Below are 21,354 nucleotides of genomic sequence, written 5' to 3'. Positions count from 1 at the left end.
TATAGTAAGCAGTAATAGAATGTCTAAATGGGCTAATATCTGATGGACATGAAGGATTCTATTTTTTGTATAATGAACTGAACCTTTTATACGTCTTTTTTTGCTAAAGAGGTCTGTAGAAGACTGTCCAGGTATTTGGCAGTCACGCTTGTCGAACAGTCCATAGCGCTAACAACTGGTCTTAATGGAGTGAGGGGTTTGTGAATTTTTGGTATACCACACAATCTTGATGGGACCAGTTCTGATTTAGTAAGACACTTCTAGTTGGTGAGAAAAATCAAAGAGGCTTTTACTAGCTGATCCGTTACCCTAAGTACTGATCTTGGGAGATTGCTTTTAATCTCACTGTACCTTCTTGGTTGCAATACAACGCAAGTTTTTCTGCAGTAGGTTCATTATTTCATGAGCATTGTAGCGTTGCCCTTATCTGCTGGAAGCTCTAGAATACATCAAAATTGAAATCTCGGATAGGTCTGTTTCCACAAGTTAGTGTTGTGTCATTGTTTATTGCCTCTGGTGGTGTCTCTGGTGCTGCCTCCACATTTAGGAGACTAAGTCTTAGGCACACAAATATGCCATGGACAGTGGCCTAATACCCATTAAGCAAAATTCACCAGTAGGTTTTATTTAAATTAGTTATCAGTACGAATACAGGTGTTATTGTTTGTAGGAATTACAAAAGAAACGAGGAGTGTAGAAATGGGGTGGCCAAGACACTGGCTCACGGGCCATGCCCAGGCACAAGTGCATTTGGCTCATTACATACATTTATTAGATTTTCTCTGAAGTGCTCAATAAACACTGGGTTGAGCAACCTTACAGTTTTATTTCATGATTTCTGAGCTGTACACATTGCTGTGTTTTCTAATTCAATCAATTGTACATCATGGGCTGACAATCCATTTATCATTGGAAAAGCATGTGTTAGTTTTACACCCTCTTGCTGTACAAATACATTATCTATTAGAGCGCTACTGCCTTGAGCTATATGTACAGGGAAATTGATAGCTGATTCTATTTTATATACAATTAATAACACTTACACTTTTCCCATCTGAACTGGTTAGAAAGTTTACTTAGAAATCATCACAGATTAACAACTTCCTGTTTTTGGCTGACAGACAGTGTAATAGGTCATCTACATATGCTAACAGATCATCTACTTTATTTTTTATTCTCCTGATATTCTGATGAAGTAAGTTGATACTACCCTCAGCTTCATCCCTATTTACTGTACATGAAGCTTCTGTTATTCTATTTTTCTTGAGTGTTGCCTGTTTGGACTTTGACCTCAACATAAGAAACCTGTCTACCTGGTGCCATTAACCACAGGGGTCACCCTCGTGTGACTGAGGTTCCCCCTTACGGTGTCTGCTTATGGAGAAGCTGACTTATCTTTCCCCTTCCTATTTAGGTGCAGGCCATGCGTAGTGTATCCTCACCTACCAGTAGTGTCAAAAGGAACATCGCGTATGTGAGGTTTTGGGGGTATCTGGAACATCCCTTTCCTCCACTACTTCAGATAGCAAGCCAGAGTGTTAACACGCCTTACACCAGTGTTTATGCAGGACCGAACATGGCGCTGAAAGACCTCCACAGACACCACATTTGTGTGGCCAGTTCATGTTCCTATTTCATCCAAGTCACTCGCAATAGTACACCTTGGATTCATACCGCAGGCTGTTTCCTGCTGCTCCAACTGTGATTACCTCATCTCCCTAGCGTTTGTTTTCACAAAACTTGTGAGCTGGTACGCTGCACCTAATTCCTCCTGACGCTCCTGGCCTTGACTGTTAACTAGAAGCAATATTCTTCTTTTCCTATTCTGATTTGATCCCTACGTGTCCTTTTTTCTTGAAGCTAATATTCTGCTTCAAAATACATTCAACTACATCTGGATGAGGCCTTTCCTCCACTACTTCAGATAGCAAGCCAAACTGATTTACTAACTGAATTTCGAAGTTTTTTCAACAGTTTCTCTTTTTGCTTCTACCTCTCCCGTCCCTGTTTCTTCCCTTAGCCTACATAATTCCAAGTCCTCATTTTCTAATTCAGCCTCAAGGGCACAAATTTTTGCCTCCTTTTCAGCGACTTTTCTGTCCTTTCTACATAACGTACGTTGCCATGGAGAGCGTCTTATCTACCCAGTTTCCTCGCCGCTACATTCGCCCCAATAAACCACAACCTACACAGTCTTCACATCCCCGCCTGCAGATTTCTACAGCAAACATCGCCTTTGCTAGACGTGTTTTGACAGAAAAATTTACACAAAGGAAGAGGATAACTTGGCACAACAGCACTGATGTTACGTAACCTGTATTAATACGCAATGAAGCGCTAATGTAAACAAACTTTTAAAAATCTCAAAAACTTTATAAAACTACCCTTGTAATTCTTTCTAGGCCACAACGTATTCTTCAAACTCCGTATTTCCTTTAACACCAGTGATCTTAGGGAACTTCACTGTCTTTGTCAGAATGTGTCCGTTCCAGAAACGCGATTTTCTTTTTAAATCCATCCCCATCAAATGAGGAAAAAGTTACCTTGCAGTGCATTACTTTGGGCAGTGTGCAGTCAAGTCCAGTTAAAATGTGAAATATGCACTAGATTGCCCATGTTTTAATTTTCGTTCCTGCATTCCTTTATTAAACGCTAGCAAGTTTTAAGTTGTTCCAGGTATGTCTCTCGATATAACCTACGTACTTTGCAGTACGATATGAAGTCTCCATAGGAATCGTTCAGTTTCACTGAAAACCGTTGCAGCTGAAAACGGAAGATACGTGTGACTTCAGCAATTATAATATGCTTTCTTCCACTTTCGCCATGTGCCAAAGGCCTGCAAATTTAGCACAAAGTGCTTTTTGAGGTACAAAACAAGGAATCTTGTGTGTCGACATTCGTTATTTAATCCTGTTTCATTGTCAATCAAATCTTTAAACTCTTTCTGCATATTCCAGAATCCGAATCAAGAACAGTTCTCCACATGAGTAACCTAGAGGCAGATATCCTACGATTTGTGAGGCAGCTTAAATCACTTAATAACAGCAAGTCTTCCGGTCCGTACTGTATACCAATTACGTTTCCTTCAGAGTATGCTGATGCAACAGGTCCATACATAACAACCTTATACAACCGTCAGCTGGACGAAAGATCCGTGTGAAAAGATTGGAAAGCTGCACAGGTTACACCAATATTCAAGAACGGTGGAAGGAGTAATGGAGTAAATTACAGGTCCATATTATTAACTTCGATATCCAGTAGGATTTTGGAACATATATTGCGTGTGAGGACTATTAATTACCTCGATGAAAGCGGTCTGTTGACACACAGTAAAGACGGATTCAGAAAACATTATTCTTGTGAAGCGCGAAGTGTTGAGTGCTATCGACAAGGATTTCGAAAAGGCCTTTGACACTGTACCACACAAGCGGCTTCTACTGAAATTGGGTGCTTATGAGATATCATCTAAGTTAGCTAACTGGGTTCGTGATATCCTATCAGAGAGGTCACAGTTCCTTATAACTGACAGTCATCGAGTGAAACAGAAGTGATTTCTGGCGTTCCCCAACGTAGTGTTATAGGCCCACTGCTGTTCCTTATCTATATAAATGATTTCGTAACAATCTGAGGAACAATCTGAGATCAAAAAATGCAAAACGATTTAGAAAATATATCTGTATATTTTGGAAAGTGGCAATTGATCCTAGATAATGAAGTCCTCCATATGAGTGCTAAAAGGAATCTGTTAAACTTCGGTTACACGATAAGTCACTAAATCTAAAGCCCACAGATTCAACTAAAACCCTAGGAATTATAATTACGAGCCACATAGATTGGGGGTTGGGGTCGGGTTGGGTTGGGTTGTTTGGGGGAAAGAGACCAAACAGCGAGGTCATCAGTATCATTGGATTAGGGAAGGATGGGGCAGGAAGTCGGCCGTGCCCTTTCAAAGGAACCATCCCAGCATTTGCCTGGAGCGATTTAGGGAAATCACGGAAAACCCAAATCAGAATGGGCAGACGCGACTTAAATTGGGAAGAACACATAATGTTGAGGGGGAGGCAACCCAACGACTGCGATTCATTAGCAGAATATTTAGAAAATGTAACAGATCTACTAAAGAGACTGCCTACGCTACGCTTGTATGCCCTCATTTGGAGTACCGCTACACAGTGTGGGATCCTCACCAGACAGGGTTAACAGAGTACATTGAGAAAGTTCAAAGAAGAGCTGCACGTTCTGTATTACCCCGAAATAGGGGAAACAGTGTTACTGACATGATGCATTATTTGGGGTGGACATCAAAAAGGCGTTTTTCATTGTGGCACAATCATCTCACGAAATTTCAATCACCAACTTTCTCCTTCGAGTGCGAAAATATTTTGCTAACGCAGACATACTTAGGGAGAAACTATCGTCGTAGTGAAATAAAGGAAACGGGAGCTATCAGGGAAAAGTATAGGCATTCGTTTTCTCCTAGCACTGTTCGATATCGGGATAATCGAGAATTGTTGTGAAGGTCATTCAATGAACCCTCCGCCAGGCACTTAAGTGTGATCTGCAGAGCATCCATGTATATGTACGTCTAATGTCGTTTCACAGTAGATATGCACTACCTGTAACGTATATGAATTGAGAAACCTCTGCGCTCTCTTCTGTCACTGCCACTCATTTTAAAGAATCGCGACGGTAGATCGCTCGACTGCCCCCTTCGTGCAAACAGCCACTGGCCCGGTGAACCTCCATCGTACCGAGATCACACAGCGAAGGGTAAACAGCGCTGACAGCGCGAGTCTGCCGAACTCGAGAGACTTGTGCCGGCCGGAAGACGCCGCACCGCGACGCCGGATGAAGCGCCGCGCTCTTCCGGGCGCCTCCGAGAAGGACCGAGCGGAGCCGAGCGGCAGGCAGGCCGGGCCCGCGCCGCCCGTGGCCCAGACACGCTGCACGCGTAACTTGTGGCACGGCGCGGCCGGCCGTGATTATGAGCCCCTACCCAGCTGCGGCGAAGTCATTCAGTCAACTCCTGAGGCTTCACCGGTGGCCATAGGTTGGATGTAAGATGTAATACTTCACATATGTTCGTTTGATATTTTCCAGGAAAAAGATGTCCATTTTTACAAGTGACAAACAGCAAGCGTGTAAAACACAACGCATTTGAATAACACATATTAAAAGCATAATATTGCCAAGGAATACAGCAGTATCAAGAGCCATCAACTAGAGACAATAACAGAGAACACAGCAATATTTTGAGAAATGTCATTAGACCAGCTGATAGGATCAGCTGTGTGAGTAGTATGTACGTATCTGAGAATAACATCAAATTACGCTGGTATACAACGAGGACAATGCCAGGCGAGCAGCGGAAATCTTCGGTTATCTGTTTACTGAATGTCGTAGAGTGAAGACGTTACTAACGTTAACGGGATTTGCAAACGTTTAAACAATAAAGTCTTGTACGTCGAAGAAAGTTCAAACTCCTGCGCCTCACTCACTCAAATTGCTTGTAACACCATTTTTAATGTGGGCAACTAAAGGTAAAGCTGAAGGATGCAAACTGTAAGGAAATGGAAGCAGTAACTACAGAATAAATAAGAGTGCATGTGGTTGAGATCATATATTATTTGGGACAGTATATTTTTCCATATCATGCACTACCGCTTTTGCGTCAGTCACCCAGCTCGTGAAATTTATTTTTTCCTGTGCGAAAGTAAATATTCAGTCATAAGGCTGTAAAAATAACATGCTGGTAATATCTGAATTAACTTCCACTTCCATACTCTACAAACCCCTGCGAAGTGCGTGGTAGAGGGTTTTTCCTGCAGTAGCACATACTGGACCGTCTCCCCGGCCACTTCGCTCCTGTGCGCCCTGTAATTAGTGTGACCTCGTCTTTGCCGGCCCTACGAGAGCGACATCCAGGCGTCCGTCTTGTATTCTCAGATTCTTCGCTTCATACAGCTTCTTGGAATGTTGTGAGTAGGTATTTATCTTAGGTGATTTCTCTACATGAAATCTCAGGTTTTTTTTATCTCGTCTTTGATTTAAGAACAAAAATTTGAAAAGATTCAACCTTGAACAAACACGGTTTCTTCTCTTTTTACCGATACGTATTTCAGCCATATTTCATTATCACCAGCGAGTTTCCTTTATTCATCTGCAGAGTAAAGAGTAAAATATCGCATTGGGATACGCATATTTTTGGGAATGTGTTATTTTTGCTCAGAACGTTATAACAGACATGTAAACCATAGTATCACATGTCGTTGTTCATGTCGCTGCACGTCATCTGCAATACCGAGATACCAGCCAAACTGGAAATAGCAGACACGGACATCAGCAACAGCATGTGCCATTAACGCATACATACTTCTTAGAACGTTTCGAATGCAAATGTACAATTCTAAAATTATACGTTTCCCCATATAACAATATATTCTTTCTAGAATCAAATTTTCACTCTACAACGGAGTGTGCGCTGATATGAAACTTCCTGGCACATTAAAACTCGAACTCGCGACCTTTGACTTTCGCAGGCAAGTGCTCTACCAACTGAGCTACCAAAGGACGACTCGCGCCCCGTCCTCACAGCTTTAATTCCGCCAGTACCTCGTCTCCTACCTTCCGAACTTCACAGAAGCTCTCCTGCGAACCTTGCAGAACTAGCACTCCTGGAAGAAAGAATATTGCTGAGACATGGCTTACCCACAGCCTGGGGGATGTTTCTAGAATGAAATTTTCACTCTACAGCCGAGTGTGCGCTGATATGAAACTTCCTGGCAGAGTAAAACTGTGTGCCGGACCGAGACTCGAACTCGGGACTTTTGCCTCTCACGAGCAAGTGCTCTATCAACTTTTTTTTCCTTTTTTTTTTATGAAGAGGAAAAGAAAATTTTCCGCATCCACCCACGCGCGAACCCATGACCTTCCGTATCCTATTCCCGCGCGCTAAAAACATTTTTTTTTAATTTTTTTTTTAGGAAGGTCACAGGGCGTGGTACACGCCGCACTAGCAGTGGGGTCTCTTCACGGCACTGCCGGCGCGTCGAGGCCCAAACCCCTCCCACCCCTTTTTGCATGTCCCCAGTTGGGTCATAGCACTAAGCACTAAGTGTGCAGAAATCTTAACACAAAATTCCCATTCTCCGATGTAAGAAAGACAAAGAAACCTCTTCTCTGAGTAGAAACTGATCACTGACAAAAACTTAACAATTCTTCTTGAATCACACAAATACTTTGGAAGTCGAACACGAGTAATTCTGAAAATTTTGAAAAACCTCTTCGTGTAACATAGAAGTAAATAACAATAAGAACACAAGTGACTTTTAATTTTCTTCTGTTCGTTCTCGTTCAAGGTGTTGTAGTGGTGCCACATATTTAACCGACACCCATTCTTTCAAAAATGATCTTCAGCATGTTGCCGTAGTGCTTCTTGTGGTTGCGATACGTGCTGATATTTGCGTATTCACACTTCATGTAAACGCGGAATTCTATCTCGTTGTCCGACCCAAGTTTGTTGATGACATAACTAACATATTTTCCCAGTAACCAGCTTATGGCGTTCATTTTTAATTTCGGAAAGTATGTCATGTCTGGTCTCAGAAGGAACGATGGCGTTATATATTCGGTCGAGGATCGGTGAGAAAGGCGCTTTGTTGCCTGATCCAATTCCAGTTATTCACACTGCCGCCACAGGTGAATCTGTGGATGAGTGTATCCACCAGACGGCATTTTCCACAAAGGTGTGTCTGGTTTAAACCGATCCCATACAGTCTCTCGTTGGTGCTGATGACACTGTTAACTGTTTTGTACCATGCGGAAATAGCGTCTGCAGATAGCCCGGCATAGTTGATGTTCCGCCATACAGCTTTCCAGTCACAATTAGGGAATTTCTTTTCAATTTTGTTTCTGCCCTCATTTAACTTCCTTTCAAGTATGATGTCACGCACTGTGGTACATGTGTTGCTTCTGATTTCGTCACTAAGGTAACTTGCTTCGAGGAAAAAGTTCCTCACATACTGCAGACGGGCATTAATCCTTCGCACATCAATCGGTGCTTGCAGGCTATGGGGCGTCACAGTTCTCTGAGTACATGGAAAGTCCGTTTGAGGAACAGAGCAGACGCTTTATTTCGAATGTCCACCAAACCGAGGCCCCCGTTTCTGACATCCAGTATAACGGTAGTCGCACCAACACTGAATATGTCTCCTCGCCATAAATAATTGGTAAAAGTGGACACGATCCCTTTCGCTACTAGCTTGGGGATTGGAAATACCTGTGCAGTCAAATACGCTTTAGACAAAATGCAGGAGTTCATGAATCTGACCTTTTGCACCTGGTCCACAGTTCGATGGATGTTCTCCATTACAGCACCATGAACTTTCCTCCTAGCTTCCGTCCAGTTAAAAGCAGCCATCCTCATCGGACATGCCATTAAGGTTATTCCCAAAGTTTTATGTTTGTTGTCTTGTTTTGCCCATGCCAGTCGGAGGTGATCTAGGCCCCGCAGATTCAATATTTTACTTTTGTTTTCATTGGTTGTCGCTCCCGACGCTAGACAATACTTTTGGATTTCTCTTTCCAGTGTAACTGTCTCCTTATTCCTTATTACAACACCCACGTCATCAGCATAAGCTCGTATGACGGTTTTCCCAACACTCAATGTTATGCCTGTTAATCTTGCGTGGACACTGCGGAGAAAGGGCTCTACAGATACGGTAAATAAAAACATAGATAAGGGATTGCCCTGTGGAACCCCTCGCCTTATCTGTATGGGTTTACAGGTTTGGCCATTGTTTGCTATTTTCGCATTTATACCTGTTGCAATATTTCTTAGCATGTTGACAATCTGAGGGTGGAAAGTCATTCTTGACAGCGTCGCAAAGAGGTATCTATGACTAACGCGGTCAAAGGTTTTGTTGAAATCTATAAAGATTTTATACTTGCCACTGACGTAATTGCAATGACGTCTCTGTATACAGATAGACTTTCGAATACCCTTCTGGTAGGAGAACAAGACTCATGATGACTCAATATTTTGTTGGAAAAAGCAGGGAGTCTTTTGTTGATAATACGCGAAATTTTTTTGTAATCAGAATTTACTAGCGAAAGAGGCCGAAATTTGTTAAAGTTGGTTTTGGCTTTACTCTTAGGAATCAGTACTATTTTACTTTCCTTAAACTCTGCAGGGACCGCTTTTCCGGTCAAGACCACATTCGCCATGGAAGTGATCTTGTCCCCAATTATACACCAGTAGCGGGCATAAAAATCCACAGGGAGGCCACCAAGTCCCGGAGATTTTTTGAGAGGTGAGTTACGCACTGCCTCATGCACTTCATCTTTAGTAATAGGTGACAGGATGTCAGCGTTTTCTGTTCCCGACAACTGTGGACCTAAAACAATGAGAAAGTCCTCGAGAGCTGCATCGTCCACTGTGGTAGGGGCATATAAGTTGTCGTAGTACCTGTGGACTTGGTCCAGTATTTCTTTCTGGCACGTGAGCCTTGTACCAGTATGCGTCTGGACCTCAGCAATAAAAGTTTGACGTCTGTTTTTAGCATGCTGCACCAAGTGATACAGAGAAGCAGTTTCATCAGCTACTACTGATGTGGCTTTCGATTTAATTTTTAGTCCCTCCATCTGTTGCTGTTTAATGCTTAATAACTTGTCTTTTATTTTTTGATATCATTCAGACGAATTACGTCATCATGTGCCTCTTGATATAAGTGTCTTATAACTTTATAATAAAACTCCATTGTATTCCTCAACTCCCTGCGCCTCGCTACACTATACTGCATGACAACTTTCAGCAGCCTTGGTTTAGCTCTCCTAGTCCACCAGTCAATGACTGTTGGGTGCTTGTCTGCTGTGCGGAGGCACATAGTCCACGCTACTCTTATTTCCTGTTCCAGTTCTTCGTCAGTTAAGACAGATATATTCAAATTCCATTGCCCTCAGAATCGACGGGTTGGCTGTACACTTAAATTAAAGCAAGTTAAAAGTGTACTGTGATCGCTAAAATACACGGGAACTGTTTCAACGTTTAATAAAAAAATTTCCAAATGTGGTGGCACGTAAATTCTATCTAGTCTGCTGCGGGAGTGGCTGGTTATATACGTGAACTCGACTGATGTCGGGTCCTGAAGTTCCTTACTAACTTTTTTAACTGTGGCGAGTAGTTGAAATTGGGTTGTTGATCTTTCTCGTTTAAAACACAGTTAATACAGGGTGTTTCAAAAATTACCGGTATATTTGAAACGGCAATAAAAACTAAACGAGCAGCGATAGAAATACACCGTTTGTTGCAATATGCTTGGGACAACAGTACATTTTCAGGCGGACAAACATTCGAAATTACAGTAGTTACAATTTTCAACAACAGATGGCGCTGCAAGTGATGTGAAAGATATAGAAGACAACGCAGTCTGTGGGTGCGCCATTCTGTACGTCGTCTTTCTGCTGTAAGCCTGTGCTGTTCACAACGTGCAAGTGTGCTGTAGACAACATGGTTTATTCCTTAGAACAGAGGATTTTTCTGGTGTTGGAATTCCACCGCCTAGAACACAGTGTTGTTGCAACAAGACGAAGTTTTCAACGGAGGTTTAATGTAACCAAAGGACCGAAAAGCGATACAATAAAGGATCTGTTTGAAAAATATCAATGGACTGGGAACGTGACGGATGAACGTGCTGGAAAGGTAGGGCGACCGCGTACGGCAACCACAGAGGGCAACGCGCAGCTAGTGCAGCAGGTGATCCAACAGCGGCCTCGGGTTTCCATTTGCCGTGTTGCAGCTGCGGTCCAAATGACGCCAACGTCCACGTATCGTCTCATGCGCCAGAGTTTACACCTCTATCCATACAAAATTCAAACGCGGCAACCCCTCAGCGCCGCTACCATTGCTGCACGAGAGACATTCGCTAACGATATAGTGCACAGGATTGATGACGGCGATATGCATGTGGGCAGCATTTGGTTTACTGGCGAAGCTTATTTTTACCTGGACGGCTTCGTCAATAAACAAAACTGGCGCATATGGGGAACCGAAAAGCCCCATGTTGCAGTCCCATCGTCCCTGCATCCTCAAAAAGTACTGGTCTGGGCTGCCATTTCTTCCAAAGGAATCATTGGCCCATTTTTCAGATCCGAAACGATTACTGCATCACGCTATGTGGACATTCTTCGTGAATTTGTGGCGGTACAAACTGCCTTAGACGACACTGCGAACACCTCGTGGTTTATGCAAGATGGTGCCCGGCCACATCGCACGGCCGACGTCTTCAATTTCCTGAATGAATATTTCGATGATCGTGTGATTGCTTTGGGCTATCCGAAACATACATGAGGCGGCGTGGATTGGCCTCCCTATTCGCCAGACATGAACCCCTGTGACTTCTTTCTGTGGGGACACTTGAAAGACCAGGTGTACCGCCAGAATCCAGAAACAATTGAACAGCTGAAGCAGTACATCTCATCTGCATGTGAAGCCATTCCGCCAGACACGTTGTCAAAGGTTTCGGGTAATTTCATTCAGAGACTACGCCATATTATTGCTACGCATGGTGGATATGTGGAAAATATCGTACTATAGAGTTTCCCAGACCGCAGCGCCATCTGTAGTTGAAAATTGTAACTACTGTAATTTCGAAAGTTTGTCTCCCTGAAAATGTACTGTTGTCCCAAGCATATTGCAACAAACGGTGTATTTCTATCGCTGCTCGTTTAGTTTTTATTGCCGTTTCAAATATACCTGTCATTTTTGAAACACACTGTATGTCCACCTAATATAAGAGAACACGGATTTTTCCTCAATAAATAAATTAGTTCATCTTAAAAAGCATCGCACCATCCAATTTATGGGAATTTCCTGATGGGGTGTTAAGGTTAAGCACGGTCATATCCAAAATTTTTATGCCTACGGCTCTTCCTGATTCTAGTCGTTCGATTTCAGTCACTGGAATGCCTTCCCTTATAAGAATGGCTGTACCGATATGGCTTGCGTAGAAACACTGACAATTCCAAAAAAGCCTGGGATCCGAAATGCCGTCATCGCAACTTCTTGTAGCAACGCGATATCTGTCCCAGACTGGAACAAGAAATCTTCTGATTCTGCCAATTTGAAGGGTGACTGTATTTTATTAATGTTAATAGTAGTAATGATATAAACTTGCATCACAGACATACCTGAAGAAGCTATGAGAATCGGTATGATTATAGCAGCAACATGCTTCTCTACAAGTCACGATCTTTACAAGCTGTGTGCCCATTACATGCACTAACTTCATAGAAAAATTTTTACTGCTTTGAAACAAAGTGCTTGAAAAGAAAATTATCCTGAAATCCTGACAATGCATCGCTATAAGTCACTGTGGTCTTTCTCCTCGTCAGTGTTGGCCCTGATGACTTCATATTTAATATTCTTTTTCTTGACGTCTTTCTTCTCTGGTGTGACTTTCGCTTGATGACGCGTGACAGCAAGACCTGGTTTCGGTTGCAGCCTCAGACGGTGGCCGTCTTGCGCAACGGCTGTGGCTTGCGAGTCGTCAATATTTGTTTGGCTCCGGGGTGTTGTCGGTTGCGTTGTCTTGCTGGCGAGGCGGTGATGCTGGTTTATTTCCTCCTTCGGCGCGGTGTTGCGCTTCGGAGCCAGCAGGTTGTTTACTTGGTACTTCCTCGTACTGTTCGCACTGTATGGGCTGTGCACTCGATGCGGTTATTGCAGCTGTGACCTGAGGCTCAGGGTCACATTTCTGTGAAAGGTCACTACGAGCTGCGTCACTATCTGTTCGTGGCGGTATAATTCCTTGTGCGGGAGCCACATCGACCTGCATTTCATCTCCTTTTACCACTTCCAACAGGACTTGGCTTCGACTTTCTGGCAACGGGTGTTTCACTGGAAGATTCCTCATCAACATTTTTTTCAGTGTCCTCTAGAGGACGCTTTTTAGTGGGAGTCTCGCTGTCACGGGACGGAATTTCAGCAGTTAATGCAGGTTTTAAAGATGGAAAGTCGTTAACATTAAGTGCAACATTTTCAGAGGTAGTAACAGGATCCACGACAGCCGCCGCATCTGTTGTATTACTGGCTGGCAACAAATCGTTGAATGTTAATTTCCGGCGTTGCGTAAGGTTATTTTTTAGCACAAAAACACGGCGAGGGCAGTCCTGACGGAGGTGACCAGAATCGTTACATACATGACATGTAGGGGTTTGCCCTGAGTAAATAACATGCGCCTTGTGCCCGTTAACAACGATGTGGGAGGGAATGTTTGCCTTCGCTTCCATCTCCACGGAGCGAATGCCGTTAAAGCACTGCAGCTTGAAATGCGAAGCCCACCTTTCGTTGACTATTTGCCTGACAACCCCACACTTTGAAAGGACATCTTTAATTTTGGAGTTGTCTACTTCTATGGGAATATTCAAAACCCTAACATTTCTAATTACAGACTCGGAATTCCTGAGTTTTACAGTAGTACCATCACGGTGTATAAATTCCGTTTCATAACCAAATTTTTCCAGAAAGCGGTCTACACTCACGGAATCATTAAACTTAACAAAAATGCAGTATTCATGAGTCTAGCTGCATGGTATGAACAGATTCAAGATGAATTCCAAATAACTCGGTAATCCAGTCGTGTATTTCAAGTGCAGAGGGCTGTACTGGACGGGTGTACTTGTCGAAGGTGAAAATCACGGTGTTTTTTCTCACGGAGTTTGCCATGGTGTTCTGCAGCGAAGAAATTTCGGACAACGCCGAAATCCCAACAGCACTACGTAGAAAGACGACATGAACGAAGACCAGTAGCTTAATTTGTAACACTTAATTCACGTGCAAAAAGCCGATAAACAGTCACGAAACACGAAAACACTGGCGTAAACACTGAACCTTCACGGAGCAAACTTGGGGAGCGTGCGACCGCGGCGACAGCTAAAGCCAGACTGCTGGCCACGCGAACTGAGCTACCCAAGCACGACTCACCCCCCGTCCTCACAGCTTTAATTTCTCCAGTACCTCGTCTCCTACCTTCCAAACTTCACAGAAGCTCTCCTGCGAACCTTGCAGAAACTAGCACTCCTGAAAGAAAGGATATTGCGGAGACATGGGTTAGCCACAGCCTGGGGGGTGTTTCTACAGCGAAATTTTCACTTTACAGCGGAGTGTGTGCTGATATGAAACTTCCTGGCAGATTAAAACTGTGTGACGGACCGAGACTAGAACTCGGGACCTTCGCATTTCGCGAGCAAGCACTCTACCAACTGAGCTCTTCAGTTTAAGACGTGTTCTATTTATCCTGTGGAGCATGGGTGCAAAGCTGACATGTATGGTGGTTGGATGAGATATGGGTAGCAGTGGTTGTGGATGTGGATTTTCTGAAGATGGAAAAATAATGTTGGTGCTTGTTTCTTGTAACTGTAAGATTCAAGAAATTTAGGTTCTTGTTTTTTTTTTTCTCTTTCCTTTGTGAAGTGGGACTGAGGTAGTACTGTGTTGATGCTACTGTGTACCTCTTCAACTGTTTTGTGTTTCATCTATAAGACAATTATGTCATCCTCGTATCGATACCAGTCAATTATTTTGTACTCATCTTGTTTTAGAAAGTTGTTGAATATTGTGTTATCTATACGATCCAAGAATATGCCTACTAATTTCCCAATGAGGGGATATCCCATGGCTAGCCCCTCTTTTTGCAAACAGAAGTTGTTGCTGAAAGTGAAGTAGTTTTGTTCAGTGATTAGACTAAGAATGGATGAGATTTCATTTATATGTCTTTCTGGGAATTTCTTGTACTTTAGCTGTTGTTCTATAGTGTTTATAGTTTCTTCTGTGAGTATGTGTGTGTACATGGATGTAATGTCAGAAGATACAAGTTTTGCTGTTGGGGGGATGTTGTTAATTTTCTCTATTGTGTCTTCTGGCGTTTTGAAACTTCTGTTGTTTGTGTGTGTGTATGTTTTCTCTAGGAATGTGTACATGTGTCTCTCTGAAGTCCACCGCTGGCCTGACTAGAATGAGAAGTTTGTGGACCTTTGGGAGGCCTGTTAAGAGTGGAGCTTTAGGACTCCTTTGTATCATTCTTTTTGTCTGGTTCTGTGTGAGGATGCGTGTGATGCTTTCTATTAATGTCTCTGGGTTCCTTTGATATCTTTGTGTTGGGTAATCACTTAGGTTGGTCATTTTATTCTATCCCAGAAGTTTATCTGTTTATACCAACAACAACAGAAGAAAATTATTATATACAAAAAGCAATAGTGGAAGGGAAAAACGTAATAAACGAAGAAACAACACTTTTCAACGACACAATCTTCACTGCTCTGAGAGAACTGACGCACGACACACGACAGAAAGCACACACTTGCAAAAGGACCACTCGCCCATCAGACAGAGACACATAAATGAGGAACGGAAGTCGTCAGAACTTGCGCTTAAATTTTCATAACCTTCTTGCAACGTGTGATACATTTCTCACGAGACACGCCAGCGGCAAGTTGGCGTAACGTTATGCATTATGAAAGAAGTGCGACGGTTATGTTTTTCTGTGTATAGAACTAGCTGCAAGCCGTCCAGCGAACATGAGTACACGAGAAACTATGTAACAACCTAGTACACACCAAAACTGTATCCACAACAGTACCGTAATCCCAACTGCATAACGCTGACATACGTAAGTTCACGTTTTCGTATTTGTTTACTAATAGTCGCTCACACAGTTGCAAATGACATGATTTATGTTGAGAAAAACGGCAACAGAAAAACACAGAAAATATGCCCCAAACACCAGCAAGAATCTTAAAACCACGCTGTAATGTATAATAAATAAGGTATTATTAAAGTACCCACAGAACACAATATTTAAAAAACAAACAGTAAACATGTAATAACGATTTACACCGTATTATAACTGTGCTATTTTCTGCATGTTTTACATTGATGGCGATGTTTGTCTCTGAAACTAACATGGGCAATGAATAAATAAATACATGAACAACAAAAATATTTTGCATCAAGGCAGACCGACAATGCCCACGTTGTTGTTCATATCTCGATACTACAGTTGGTGTGAGAAGTGTCCGCAGAAGGAGGAGGACTGGGTTTGAGTGCCGGCCTGACACACAGTTTCCATCTGTCAGCAAGATTCAGGTTTCAGATTAGTGACAAATAACGTTATTTCTGTTATCATTACAATTGTCGCAGTTATTTGTCGCTGTCATTGTTAGTTCGAAGACCGGTTTGATGCCGCTCTCCATGCTACAGTATCCTGTGCGAGCCCCTCCACTACTGCGGCCTGCATTCATCTGAACCTGTTTACTGTACTCATCACTCGGTGTCCCTCTACAAGTTTTTCTCCCCACACTACTTCTCCATTACCAAACGGACGATTCGCTGACGTCCCAGGAGGTGTTCTGTCAACTGATCCCTTCTTTCAGTCAAATTGTGGCATATTTTTTACTGTCTCTAATTCGATTCAGTATCTTCTCATCAATTAAACCATCTAAACACCTATTCTTCAGCAGTTTGCTCTAGCACTACATCTCAGTACCTCATATTCTCTTCTTGTGTCAGCTGCTTACTATCCATGTTTCACTTGCATGCAAGACTACACTCGTGACAAGTACCTTAAGAAATGACAGCGTAAAGGTCTAATTTATGTTAAACAGCAAAACAATTACTCTTTTCCAGAGATGTTTTCCAAGCCCTAGCCAGTCTGTATTTTATGTCCTGTCTACTTCGGCTGCAAACAATTATGTTGCTGCCTGAATAGGACAACTCATCTACTGCTTTAGAGTCTTCCTTCCTAATCTAACTACCCATTTGAATGTGACAGGTCAACGTTTCAGCAATCTTATTAGCTCGCTTAGTAAGGTATGGATATGTTGAGATGTATTTCACTACTTAATACACACATCAAAGAATACATTGCATCACCTCGGTTCCGAGAGTTCCGGAACCTGTACAGAAATTGGAATAGATATCAATATAAACATCATTTCCGCCCTTTTTATTGGTCAAGAAAACCACACGTTGCACGTTGTTCCACCATACAGCGAGACCTTCAGAGGTGATGGTCCACATGCTGTACACACTGGTACCTCTAATACCCAGCGGCACGTCCTCTGGCATTAATACATGCCTGTATTCGTCGTGGCGTGCTGTCCACAAGTTCTTCAAGGCACTGTTGGTCCAGATTGTCTCACTCCTCAACGGCGAATCGGCGTAGATCCCTCAGATTGGTTGGTGGGTCACGTACCGCGCTGCACGGTGTCGTGGTTGCAAAGATGGACTCCGCCACGGACGTCGGGAGTGAAGTTGCGCATTATGCAGCCGATTGCGCACAGTTTCAGTTGTAACAGGACGTCCTGTGGCTGCACGAAAAGCGTTATTCAACATAGTGGCGTTACTGTAAGGGTTTCTCCGAGCCATAATCCGTAGGTAGCGGTTACCCACTGAAGTAGTAGTAGCCCTTGGGCGGCCTGAGAGAGGCATGTGATTTGCAGTTCCTGTCTCTGTTTATCTCCTCCATGTCCGAACAACATCGCTTTGGTTCACTCCAAGAAGCGTGGACACTTCTCCTGTTCAGAACCCTTCCTGGCACAAAGTAACAATGCGGACGCGAACGAACCGCGGTATTGACCGTATAGGCACGGTTGAATTACAGACAACACCAGCCGTGTACCTCCTTCCTGGTGGAACGACTGGAACTGTCGGATCCCTTCCGTCTAATAAGCGCTGTTCATGCACGGTTGTTTACGTCTTTGGGCGGATTTAGTGACATCTCTGAACAGTCGAAGGGACTGTAACTGTGATACAATATCCACAATCAACGTCTATCTTCAGCAGTTCTGGGAACTGGGGTGATGCAAAACTTTTTTTGATGTGTGTATGACGGAAACATTACCATGTTTGACAGAAAATGAAACTAAGTAAATGGATTATCGTTCGATGATCGACAGAGCACGAAAATAATATCACAACGGAAACATTTTCCCAATGTTGTGCAGATGTTACGAATTTAATCACAACCCATCATATCTCAGCATAAGAACATACATCCTAGTCCGTGATTATCTAAATAGTAGTTGCAGAACATCAGGAACGTTTTCCTTTATGATATTAAAATGGCATTATATGCAAATGAGGAACTAAGACTGGAAATTTATGTATGTTCAGTGAACAGTACACATATGCCTCTAACAGCAATAACAACACTTGGGTGGTGATCGTAAAACGATATGTCTTTTGTAGAAAGAAAGTAATCCGCCGATTATGGTACACCATTTATGAGTGAAATTAAAAACGAACAAAGTGTCCTTGAAGTCGCCAACTACAAAGTTATTTCCCACCTGATGCTTATCATAGACGAATTAAGTGTTGGTTAAAAGTGTACAAAACGCATAGCTTCTGGAAAGCATGAACTAATCTCATCAGACGAAATGCTATGCCTCCACTTAATTGAGCACAGAGGTCGCTTCGGAGGGCTGGATGCCGTGCTGCAGGGGAGGAACCAGGCGGTCACGTGAAGCTCCACCGTTGACGTCAGCGGTGACGGTGAGGTGACAATCGGGGTGTGTACGTGCCAGTCGCTCGCGTGGGATCAGGGCGGTCACCTGCGTCGACGTGGAGATGTCGAGAATTGGCAGAAAGGAATTTTGCGTTTCGTCATGTCCACGACCACACCACTAGTAAAGTTACACGATCTGTTGGTCTATCAATGTGGACTGTCCAAGTATCTGAACGAATGGTGAACCACTCGTAGTGATGTGAGGCAGTGGCGTAAAAAGATCCTAGCCGACAGGGCTGTTGACGAGTGTCACTCCAAGTCACTGGCGATCGGTTTCAAACGAGACGCAAATTGCCAATGCCTGGCAAAGCAGCTCCATCTGAACCAGCTGCCTAGCAATCGTTCCGAAGGCGGCTGCACAGACTCGACATTTGGAGTCAGCGGCCGTCGCTCACACAGACGCTCAGAGCTGCGCGTCTTGAGTGGCCCAAACCACACAGAGACGGACAGTGGCTGGGCGGAGGTGCGTCACACGAGTCGCGCGATTTCGCCTCTTCTGAAATTATGGAGGTGGCGATGGGACCGACGGCCTATAGAGGATGGAGTTCAAGCCACTGGTGGTTCCATGGTGTCATAGAGGTGTTTCTGTCGCCGTGACTTGGATTCAGTCACTAAGGTTAATGTGAACCTGAACCAGCACGTTTATTTCAACATTCTCGGTGACGAAGTGTTGCCCTATTGTCTGGTCACTTGCGTTGTAGAAGATGACACACACAGTCGTGTTCCCAGGGCTGCGTGCATACACTCCCCGTTTCACGAACACTCAGGCGCCCTACAGTACCTCGAGGCGACCACTAGACAACCCGGTCTCAGAGCTGCAGGTGTTGTACGGTACTGTCTGGAACAGCAGCTGAGACGTGGCAGCCGACATCCCCACACACTGGTAGCTCTGCGGGATCTGATGCAGCAGTGGGAGGCCTCGGGCAGATGCTGCGTATCTGAAGAAACTTTCGGAACTCTCTTCCCCGCCGAGTTGACGAAGTCTTCGAGGCTAGAGGCGGTAATACCGTGATGCCATTTCATGATGCTTGGAGCAAAAGTTGGCTTGCATATGACTGTCTTACTATAAGTTAATGATGTATGGAACGAATGGGAATCATGCACCAGCTAGTTGTACTTCACATGTTTATTCGAATCCTTACCTAGGTTTAAACAGATATAAACCTTTCTTCCTTGGAAGAAGTAGTTACGTGTGTAAAGTTATTGTGTGAAAAGAGAAAACAGGTCATAAAGCTCAGTCAACACTAAAATGACCCATATAAATGCTAAGGTATAGCCACGTGGTTTAATGAACAGTAAAGCAAGGTAAAAGTGTGAATAAACATCTGACGTGCCACTGGTTGGCTGTTCGATTCCTATGGCTTCCATAATTTTACTGTTGCTGACTGCTGCCTTGTTAGAGATTTTAATTACGTATATACAGCAAATATTGTGGAGTATTACTGTAATCCGGTGGTGCAGGGTGTTGACTCTATAATTGCTTGTTTCGAAAAGTAATTAATTTAGCCACTTGCAGTGTTTATTGTTCACTTTTGAACTAATTTACAACTAACAACGATATCGAGCTACAGCTGTTGTCATCTCAAACGACGATATACTTTTATTGATTTTTGATAATACGGTTGGGAAATAGGAATATAAATTCAATTTTAGTAAGGCAAGCAGTCTCGATGAAAAGCTTTTATTGTTAGTTACCGCTTTCAGTCTTTGACTGTCATCATCAGATTACTTACTGTCTGCTGTAGCGATATGCGGAGACAGCGAGCGGAGAGAGACGTTTGCCACGAGGCAAATTCCATTGACTGCTCGGTGGAAAGTGTCAACAGAAGATGCGGCGGCAGAAGGTATTAGCGCGTTTCCTCTTTGGGTCTCACAAATGTGCCCTTATTGACAGATAGTTAGTATCGCAAAATAGGAAAAGTAGGTGACAGTATTGAGAATAAATTTAAGGAGAGGAGAAAGAATTTGTTGTACAGTTAGTAGTAATGGCATCGAGTAGTCTACATACCTCGGTACACAGCGGGAGTCGATACAGTCGCCAGCGATCCGGCAGTCGAGCTCCTCGAGGAGTTCGAAGGATTCGCCCCACGTGAGGCGGCGGAGCTGCGCCAGGGCGCCGGCGCACCCCCCTCCCTCCAACGCACCACCTGCTGGCGGCGGCGGCAGTCCGGAGTCCCTGAGGCGGTCTGCCAGGCGCTGCGCAGCTGACCACGCGGGGGACGGCTGCTCCAGGCTGTCGCACTTTGCGAGCTCAGGTGACAAATCTGCAAAACGTTCTTCAGTCACCTCGAGGTCTGGACTGTGACTCACGAGCTTCCATGGGCTACTCATATGCACATCAGTACTAGCAGCTACTGAAACGCTAAGAGAGCTGCAGCCAACGATAATCGACACGGCGTGAGGTGTGCTGCACACTTTTACAAGCAAAAGGTCAACAAGTCAGCTGACTGTCAGCACGGCGGCCACTGCTGCGGCTCCCCTTGACGAGGGAGCGGGAAGAGCTGCGCCGACAGTACAACACTGGACACTGTGCCGTCAGTACGTATGAGCCGAGGTTCTGACTGCAGCATCGGTGTGGACGATCCGTGCATCGAGGCCCTGAGCAGAGCGGAGAATGCCACGTTGCACTCTCGCCCATCTCACGGGGAGTCACTCGGTATACAATACGTAATTGGTTACACTGATCGCAGCTGTTACATTTCTGAGTCCTTGAGACAGCTCGCTTGCGATATTTTCGACACCCTTTCAACAAAATAATTTAATGTCGCATGTCAGCCATGCTGTTCTGCCCCAG

The 21,354-nt window shown here is 43.9% G+C and overlaps 1 protein-coding gene across 1 annotated transcript in view; it reads right to left on the bottom strand.

Moving 5' to 3' along the window:
• LOC126442765 (uncharacterized) overlaps positions 1-20,891 on the bottom strand; it is a 78,072-nt gene extending 57,181 nt beyond the window's left edge. The window contains exons 1-2 of the mRNA XM_050090795.1: positions 20,569-20,891; positions 12,849-13,084 (exon numbers count right to left, since the gene is read on the bottom strand). Coding sequence (XP_049946752.1) covers positions 12,849-13,084; positions 20,569-20,891 — 559 coding nt within the window. The remainder of the gene's footprint in view (positions 1-12,848; positions 13,085-20,568) is intronic.
• Between the last annotated feature and the right edge of the window lie 463 nt (positions 20,892-21,354).

The sequence above is a fragment of the Schistocerca serialis genome, unplaced genomic scaffold, assembly GCF_023864345.2.
Source record: "Schistocerca serialis cubense isolate TAMUIC-IGC-003099 unplaced genomic scaffold, iqSchSeri2.2 HiC_scaffold_1406, whole genome shotgun sequence".
Taxonomy (NCBI): Eukaryota; Metazoa; Arthropoda; class Insecta; order Orthoptera; family Acrididae; genus Schistocerca; species Schistocerca serialis.
Note: the sequence above shows the minus strand (reverse complement) of the source record. Positions and strands in the feature narration are given on the sequence as shown.